This window comes from Harpia harpyja, chromosome 5 (assembly GCF_026419915.1).
Source record: "Harpia harpyja isolate bHarHar1 chromosome 5, bHarHar1 primary haplotype, whole genome shotgun sequence".
Classification (NCBI taxonomy): domain Eukaryota; kingdom Metazoa; phylum Chordata; class Aves; order Accipitriformes; family Accipitridae; genus Harpia; species Harpia harpyja.
Genome location: NC_068944.1, coordinates 49,554,641 through 49,564,705, shown reverse-complemented (window position 1 = coordinate 49,564,705; position 10,065 = coordinate 49,554,641). Strand labels below are relative to the sequence as shown.

The window sequence follows — 10,065 nt, the reverse complement described above, 5'->3', positions numbered from 1 at the left end:
TAAAGGTTGGTTAGAAAATATTACTGTCTTTACTGTTTAGTCAGGCATATAAAAGCCCAGGTGTAGGTTCGAAATTCAGAAGAAAATCAAAGCAGAGATCTTGTCTTAACAGCTTTCATCAGCACCAGTAGATTTTTTTTTAAAGAAGACAGTACGTTGCAAGGAGAAAAAAATGGCATGTTTGAACTGGAGTTATCAAAGAAACAATGGAAAAAGCTATCTTTAATAGAAAATCAGATTTATTTATAATATATTGAATATTTATTTCTTTTTCTTATCAAAGTTCTTCAGAATTAATGGATTATTAACATGTCAGGTATCTGTATTATGTATACAATTGGTTCCAAGGGAAAGTGTCATGAATTCAGTATTAGTACAGAATTAGAAGTAGAAAACTTCAATTATTTATTTATTTTGCCTAGGACCTGACCACTGGCACAAGTTATACTCTACTGCCAACAGAGACCACCAATCTCCTATTGATATCAAACCCAAGTCAAAAAAAGATGCATCTCTGGAGCTTCTCCGGATCACTTGGAAACCTTCCACATGCAAAGAGATGCTCAATGCTGGATATTCATTCCACGTGAATTTTGAGGATAAGGACAATCAATCAGGTTAGTAAAAAGGGGATCTGGAGAGGGGGATGTGAGACATTTTCTTTTTTCATTCTCTTTTTCTCTAATTTATAATAAAAAACAAGACTAGTTGCCTTTCAGGAGTATTTATATAGATTAGGGTATGCTTGCTAATTTTGTTATACTATTTGGCAACACCCTTTAAGAGTCATAGAAGATCCAAATTTTGTTCTTTAAAATTAGGACTTGTTGGCAGGTGTTCTTGTGTTAATGGCAAAAGCACTGGTAATTTTCCAGTAGGAAACCTCCAGGATAATCACTGATTTGGGGAGGGGAAGGTAGGAGGAGAGTTTCTAAACACAGTTACTCAATTGTGCTTTTTTTTTTAAATCAAAATGCAGTGGGAGAGTTAGTTATACATATGTAAAAGTTACTCACAGTATAACTCCATATGGAATGACTGTGGACTAGGTTTTTTTCCTCAGAGAGTCTTATTGCCTTGATAGCAAAGGAGGAAATTTCTTTCTGCTGATGTAGAATACTGCAAGGGATGCAAGAACTCCAGGCACATATTTCTAAGCATCATGCACAAATACAGGTGCCTGTCACCACAGTGGGAATCAATACACGTTTATGTGCTTGTAAGGAAGGAATTAATGATAATGACCAATAAACAGTGTCAATAAAATCCGAGTACACCTGTGGCATCTCATAATCTAAATTCAGAAAATATCAAGTACCTATAACTGTTACTTCTGTGAAGAAAGAGACCTTTAAAATATTGTCATAAATAATACAAATATTAGTGGGAAGTGAATTCCATGAAGTAGGATGGTTTGTTCTGCAGTTATTAAAATCCAAGCACTGTTTCTGCATTATTTTTCCTTTTGTTTTCTCTCTGGAGTAGAAGGTGTATTCACATATATTTCACCTGAATTTTGGAACTGTATCAAGGAGACATGCAGATTTACTATAACCAATGCATTAGAATTAAAACCTTCAATAACTTTGGCCTAACTGCACAAACAGTTGGGTTTTTTTTTTCTCCAGATGTTTAAAAATAATCTAGTATCAAAACATGTTAACATGTTAACATGGAGAAAACTGCCTGCATGTTATAAAAACTTTGAAATCTATAATTTGCCTGTCAGGAAGACTTTATTGATTGATGTTTTTACCATACTTCATGCATTTGCAGTGCTGAATGGCAGACCTCTCACTGGAACATAGAGATTGTGGCAGTTTCATTTCCATTGGTGCCAAACTGATGAGCAAGGCTTGGAGCACACAGTGGATGGAAGGAAATATGCCTCAGGTAGAGTCAACCAAAGAAAAGTCAAAGTCAAGTTTTCAAAGTCTGATCACATATACCATCCCTAGGGGAAAAAAAAAATGTAGGTAGCTTTGATAATTATTTTATTTTGCAAAAGCAATACCACCTCTGTGCGTGCAAAGTTGACTTTGCAAGAGCAAATTGGGTTTTGTGGCCAGTACATATTAACCTAAATTTAGATAATCTAAATCCATATTTAAATAATGAAATAGGCTTGAAAGGTATAGGTATAAAAGTGAGTAACATCTGCTAAATGTTAAAAAGATCAGCTGTACAAGTACATTCAGCTTAATATTAAATCAGCTGCTTTTTAGAGAGTCTGACTCCAATGCCCCATTATAACTGTAGCTGGAGCTCCTCAAAGCTACAAGCACACTGATCACTCTAAGGTGGTTTTTTTTCCTGGCTTTTCAAGAACAGCAAATAAGAAGGAAACCCAGAAGAGATTAATGAAGCGAAAAGGTAAAAAAGTTATCTAGTAAGGGCCCCAGCAGCTGTCAAGTACATTAAATGTCTTCAGATAATGAAACAAGGTCTGTTTTACAAAAATTTAAAACCACCTCTAAAGTAACAGATTTTATACGTTTTCCAGTGCCTTAGTGTTCTGCTAATAGTCATCAGCATGCCAACAAACAATTCATGTTCAATCCATGTAATGTTATCTTTGGCAGCTTTTTAGATTTTAGGAACATTACAACATGACAAACTAATGAGATGGATTATACATTTTTAATTTAGGCATTAGGAACACACAGCCGTAAGTGTGTTCCTAATAGGAAATTTTCCGCTGTTGAAAGTGCTAAAGCTATCGCATTTGATACAGCCAAGATAAGAAAGGGGTGTCCCTTTAGAATTGCTTTCTGCTGTAAAGAGATAGGGCACTTAAGCTGTGTTTAAGCAGCACATGATTAAGTGTTTATTAGTTTGCTTTGAATCAATAGTTTAAAATATGTTGAAACAGTAAAGATGTTAAGTTGAAAAGACAGCAATTCAGCTATAAAAAAATACCAGAAATTTCTAAAAAATCTGATTTAAATCAGAATTTTAAGATTGTGTGCATTATATGATAATTTCCATGTTCTGTTTCTATATTTAGAATCTCCTCTTTGTATTTTAAGAAATTTTGATATTTTTTGTGACCATGTTGCTGAAACATTACACAAATAATCAAGGACTCGACTATTGCCATAGAGTTACATAGTTGTTAAGGAATCGCTAAGCATATTCATAGGTGAGAAGGCATTTAAAGAAATTCTTATGATTTCCAAGTTCTGTAAGTTTTGGAAATTTATATTTCACAAAAAATAGCTTAAGATATAATATGCAACATACTAGGCTGAACAAAAGTTCCTTAAAACTCTATTAAAGCAAATACTGTCAAATACTTCTTGAATGTTCTATATTGAATATAAACTATCCACAGCCATGATGTTCATGGCCATACCATCAATCTTTTGCAGTAAATGGGACTATTGCGAATAAATATTGCTCCATGCGTAACAAAGTGGTTACACTCCTGAAAATGCTATTTAATGTATTAAATTTTTCAAGGTATGGAAATAAAGGCATTGCACAGGAGACTGTTAGCAATAGAGTTAGAAAAATATATGTCCCTTGTAAGTTGTGACTTTCTACATCCCTGTGTACTTACCCCTAAATTGCTTTCAGGACTATGTGCAGTTCTGCCTACCCCAAGATAAAGCCTGGGTATGAGTCCTGACAATGCCAGGGCAAATCAGCAGAACACCGTAAATCTGCAGGTGTTCACAAGAGTGTTCTTGGTTTCATGGTCAGACCCGAAGAGTGCAGAGTGGCGTTTCTAACTATTTTACTCTAATTGCGGCATTTCTTTGTGATAGAACCAGCAAAAATGATCCTGTCAATCGCTTTTTAGCTTCATCTCTTTCACTGGAACACGGACAAGTATTTGAATGTAACTGAGGCTTTTGACAAGCTGGATGGCTTGGGAATTGTCAATGTTTTCCTGAAGGTCAGTTACTGACATACTGAAAACACGTCTCTTCCCTTTCCTTATGAAAACTGCAGTCAGTGCTTAGGACTAGGAAAAACACATCTTTGTGTTAAATCGGTGGAGACGACTGTCTCTTATCCTGATTTAGCCCATACTGCCAACTTTGCCCATGCTTCTACATGGATGTTTTACCCAAATCCCCAGTTCATCCATAAACCCATTCAAGAAGAGCTGTACTTTAAAGCATGGGTGCTAGTGAGCTTGTGGTGTTTTGTCCACCTTTGGGACTGCTCACACCTTTTGTGTTTGCTTTCCACTCCATTTGCAGCAATGTGAACTTTCACAGAAAGACAGTTTGAGTCACATGTGCTATTACTGTCTATCAATCAGAAAAGAAAATTCTAAATTGGAACTCCAAGAAATCTCGAATCTATGCATATTTAGCCTTTCAAAACCAACTGCAGCAGGAAAAATAATTTCTTATTATTAAGGACTTTGTTATATTAAGGAAATATCATAAAATAATATTATATATTACTATATACTGTTAAAATATAATCACTCATAGTTCACACTGCAAAAAGGATACCAGCAAAACCATCTCTCTGAATGCTTTCAAAGTGAATTTCAAGGATAAGCACATATGATCAAAGCAATCATATACTTCTGAATCACAGATTATTTTTGCACTACTGTTTGCATTAATCTGCAAAGCAGAAGCAAAACTTCCTGTTATTCCCTCAAAAGTCTAAATTTTGTCTCATTCATAGTGGTTTGCAAAGCTAAACCAATCAACATGTATAAAGTATATTCTTATTCTTGATTCTGTTAGAATAAAACTATTGTTACATATTTAGGATTTTAAAGTTTTTTTTTTTTTTTATTTACAGCTTGGCTTATGCAATGAAAACCTGAAGGCCTTGGATTCAGTAAAGACTGAGATAAACATTATCACAGCCTGATCATGATAATATAGAGAGTAGTTAAATTAAAATCTACACATTCTCTCATCTGCCTTTTTGAAGACTTCAGAATAATGCAGGGATTCAGATGAAGGAGGCTGTTGAGATATGGGAGCTGAAAGCATGATTCTGGACATGAGTTTATGGGATCCCATAAAATATTTTGTATTGTTGGGGCTCCACTCTGTAGACAGTTATGGGCTCTTTGTATAAGAGTAAGAGTATACAGTTCCTAATTCCTACCTAATCCTACATTTCCATCCGTCTGTCTATTTAAAATTACCCTTGGTGCCCATCACCACCATAGCCTCACAATAATCAAACTGAAGTCTTGCTCTGTTAAAGGAAGGAAAAAAGGGAGAAGAAGTAACACCAGAACTGCACTTTTCTTAAGCTGTCTTGTAGAGCAATGACTATTCCCACTAAGCCTCTCATAAAGGCACAAAATAAGCGCAGATAGAATCTGAATATCTGAATTTTAGTGAAGCATGTTAAAAATACACTACAGCATCTCCCACAGGATTTTAAAAAGGAATGTAGACTTTGGCCCTGGACTTGCAAACATTATCAACGTGTATGAATCCTCCCTTTAGTCTCTACAGACAGCTGAAAATTAATTATATGCTGAAGTGTTTTGCTTGCTTAGGAGCACAGAGTTCAGTATTTTGAAAAAAAAAACCACACCCACAGCCCATTAGTTAGTGATCACTGAACTCTTTGGTATCTGATACCATTTGAGGAGGAAGTTGGTTTTTGTTTGTTTTTTTTGAGTAATACTCCTCATTGTCAGTGGTGCCAGCCTAGATGTATCTCGGTGTCAAACTCAAAGGGCAAGCAACTCACCTCTGATGCTATGAGAAAACATTAGTGTTTTGAAACTACCTCCTCTGATTTAGGAATACACTCCCTTGTAGCCTGAGATGTAAATCCTATCTTACTCATGGGTTTCATCAACCCAGCATATCTTCCACAGGGTAAGTAAGCTCCCTTTTCTGATTTTGATCCTTCAAGCCTACTGCCTAAATCCATGGATTACTGGACCTACAATGGCTCTCTGATTTATCCTGCCCTCCATAGCAGTGTCATCTGGATTATCATTAAAGAGCCAATTACTATCAGCTCAGAGCAGGTACAGTGTTACAAGGAACAAGACCCTTCTTGTCTTTTAGCTTCAGGGACATTATCACTTTACATTGTATTGCTGCATTTTATTAAGTTCATTTGTCTCATTTTTACTCTAAAATGAGTACTACCTTTACACCACATTATTGCTCTTAATAAACAATATTCTGCCTCAGCTGGGTTAGGCTAGTCACGTCTTACAAAGTCTTGTGGGAACTGAGATAAGATGACTTCAGACTGGTGGAGTTGCTTCCATTGCTCCAGGAAAGGCGATTTCCTTATTTGAACTTCCTTGCAGTGCTGTGTCTCCCAAAGCAGAAGCCAGGCAGAAAGCTGAATTCTTTCCATCTTCATTCCTACAAGACTCCCCCAAAGAAATTCATATTCTCATCAAATCTCAGCCAAAAACCTGCCTGAGCAGGGAGTTTGATGACATGCCACAAGATCAAACAGCCAGAGTATAGTTCTCCATTCAGTGCTATCAGAGAGTGGATAGGAGCTGTACCAATTGCTTTATTATTGCATTATTTCCTAACAATGTCTGTAGGACAAGCTAAATATCCCTCACTGGCCTTATCGAGGTAAGTGTTCTTTCTGTTCTAAACTCTTATGAAACTGTCTTATGCAGTTAAATTATTGCCACCTGTCCTTCCAAAGGTGTTTGAATTGATATCTTTCCAGATAAGGCTAGTTAAGTACTTTAAATCTTTGAAAATAAAAAGCATGCATGTAGAAACAAATTGGTATTATGAAGATCCTTAATATTTGTTCAAGGTGTTATTAACAGGGCTGTTCAATGGATAGGGGACAGAAATTAAGTACAAACAGTTTGACATAAAAAGCAATGTTTAAAGCAAAGTTGAGTTAGTTCTAAGGCATTGGTTTTTACTTTCACAGTTGGTGATATTTTTAATTTATCAAATCCCAGGTTTTTTACGCAGGTGATAGCACAGTGGTACCAGTGTCTGAAAGTTTCTGTGACAGTTGGATATAGGGGTGAATAGGATATTCAAAGATGGTTGGTTGTTCCAGTACTTCTGTGGTACCATAAATCCTGACTGACCACTTGATTAATCCAAGATTATGAAGCTTAATTTTTTAAAAAAATAGAAAGTTAGTTGGGAAGTATAACAATTTCTCACTGACATTCAATATAAAAGTGAAAAGTTAAATATATCCCTTCTTTCCTTGCCCCATTTAGCTGGCTCAATTCTGTGCAATCCTCTCTTCTGCTGAAGAGGAAGCACCTTGTCCCATACTGAGCAATCACCAGCAACCCCGCACACTGAAAAGCAGAGTGGTGAGAGGCTAATTCTAGACAGCCAAAGCAAATCTGGAGCTCAGTCTGCTCATCAAGAGCAACACATCCAAACAAAGACTACAGAAAAATCTGCCAAAGAAATGAGAATGTGCATGGGTTCTTAGCTGCAATATTCCTGCCCTGCCAGAAGCTTTTGTAATTCACTGTGGCATTGGGCTAGTGCTTTTACTGAAATTATGCTATATTCTTTTTGTGGTAGGCAACTAGTCTGTTTTAATGCATAACTTTTAACAGTGAAATGTACTTTAAAATTTTTAATGAATCTTCACATTCCTTCTGACGTACTAAGTAAACCGTGGTGATAAGAAGCAAAGTAATTGTTCAGAGTGAAATTAATCAGTACTCAGCTTCCCACAAGGAGAGTTTATGCAATTGTATGAGATGTCTGTTGGCTTTTGCAATGAAATTGCTACTGTTAATGGCAATTACTAATGGGTTATTGTTGATTTGGCTAATAAAAATGGTTTCTTATTCTAGTTTAGCTGATATATGCCTGATTAAAATTAAATTAATAAAGGACTTTTTGAAATTAAACAGTATTGTAACAGTGCTACACTATCAGTGTTTTAAAAGAAATTGTGTGATAATTGCTGTTTTATTTCACTTGAAGATCTAATAAAGAATTGATAGACGTATGTCCATGGAAAAATAAAGCACCTTGGTCTGGCTGTATGTTTAAGTCACACACTTAGGGCACCAGTTTCACTATTTCTCAAGCAGAGCAGTACTCAGCTTTGCAAATGGCTCCAGCAGTGACAACTAAATTATGTAATAGCTGGCAGTGGCAAAGGTCTGAAGTAGATAAAGTCATACTCTACAAGGAACAACATAAAGCATTAGAACAGAAATTAGGTTTCCAGTTGACCCTATTATGTAACTTAAATGTTATTTTACTGAAATGATGAAGTACCTTCATTAAATTACGTAAGTGACTATTATCTGTTGGGGTTTTGCAGCACATGTTGCTACAGATATAGTTTCTTCTTTAACATTTGCATGCTTTTGACTATACAGTAAAAGCAGTGCTGTAAATATTTACAGTTCCTCACACTTCCTCTATAAAATACAGAAAAATTTCAAATGCATGTTCCCAACAAATTCAAAAGCTGATTTGCTTTAAATGCAAAATATCACCTCTGCTGCAGTCAGCTGCATTCAGTGGGACATATACCTAGGTCCACCTTTTCAGCTAACCAGTGTGTGTATCCAGCAACGGGATCAATAAGGCTTTGGTCTGTGACTTGCCACCCTGATGGAGTGGCAACAATTATCATACCAGAACATGTGAAATGAATAACTAATTACTTGCCCCAATCTGATTATCTTATACCTGATTGCCTTGTGTACCCTTGCTGCCTTGTGCCATTAGCCTGTTAAGCACAATGATAGAAGTCAAGACTTAATTTGGTGCAATGCATTTGTAAGAAACACAATAAAATCATACCAAGACCTTTCTTTATTCCGCTCCAAAACAGATGCCACATTTATGGCTAACTTTCCGTATGAAATAGGTTTTGAGATATCACAAGCAATTTACTCCTGAAAAAAAGGAGATGTCATTTAATCTTATTTTCCTAGCTTGAAATTAAAGGAAAAATTGTTAATTGAAATTGCAGAAGAGTGAGCACAAACTGCAGATAAGCACATAGCAGCTAAAATGTAATACTTCAGCTTAGTCTTAGACCTTCACTTTATGAACAAGAAACTCCCTTTTGTCAGGAAAGCTTCTTTTCCTAATAATATCAATCCCTGATGCAGAATCACGAACAAAATGGGAGCTCACCCATGAGCATGGGAATGAGGAACTCAGTATTCAAAAGCAGGCTCCACTTCTGTGCTAATTAAAAAGCAGAAAAATCAACATTCAGTCAGATATTCCTGCCATCTTCATCAGCAATACCTATTCTTATTACGTTATTAAGCAAAACTAGTAAAATGCCTCTTTCTGTTTATAAGCTTACAAATTACTAAGGTAACTGATACCTTCTTAATGAGCGATCTCCAAACCATACCACTTTTCTCTGCCTTAGTGCAACAACTACATCATCCCTTTAACTGCCGTGAACAGGAAAATAATAGTTTTCACTCCTCTCAGTTCTCCAGAAAAAAAATATGACGGTGCTTGTGGGAAAAGCGAGAACAGAGACACAGCTATATCAGTTCAACTGGTTTCAGAGGAGGTATCTTCCTTCTGATGGCAAAAAAATTAAACTTCACAAAGAGATCACAATGGGCATACATATGAGAAATGGGAACAAATCTGTGAGGCAGAACAATAGCTTCCTATACAGAGCTTTTTCATTCAGAGTCTCTTTAAAAAGCTCTCTAACTAGTGTCCTGAACTAGATCTTGTAATTTCTTAGATTTAAAGTGGGCCTGAGCTGCAGAGCTGTGGATTCAATCAGTTGGAGACCTTTGCATGTGTGCACAAGGGTGACAGGAAGTGGGCAGCTGGATCTACTGATTTGTCTCAAGTTTGTCTCCAACATAAATGACTTTATCCTACTTCTTTTTGTGTAACTCCTTTGGAAAATAACTTTAATAAAATACAAGTGAAAACATCAAGTAGGAACACCTGTGAAAATCAAGTGATTATGACAACCAAGAAAATGAATAAGCAATCCATAGTCTAGGAAACGGTAAGGCAAAGGAAATGTCCTTGATCAAGGAAAGGCAAGCTCATTTCATAGTATCTCTAGATTTTGACTACCAGCGAAGGAGATATCTCTTATCTTTATAGCAAAGAAAGAGAACAAAATATAAACAGGATTTTATTT

At 36.0% G+C, this 10,065-nt stretch overlaps 1 protein-coding gene across 1 annotated transcript; it reads left to right on the top strand.

Annotated features, from left to right (window-relative positions):
- Window positions 1-309: 309 nt before the first annotated feature.
- Window positions 310-6,971, top strand: LOC128142278 (carbonic anhydrase 1-like). Its single transcript, XM_052788233.1, is given in 4 exon segments — window positions 310-316; window positions 423-617; window positions 5,805-5,974; window positions 6,909-6,971. Coding segments are annotated over 4 exon segments (435 nt in total).
- The last annotated feature ends 3,094 nt before the right edge of the window (window positions 6,972-10,065 follow it).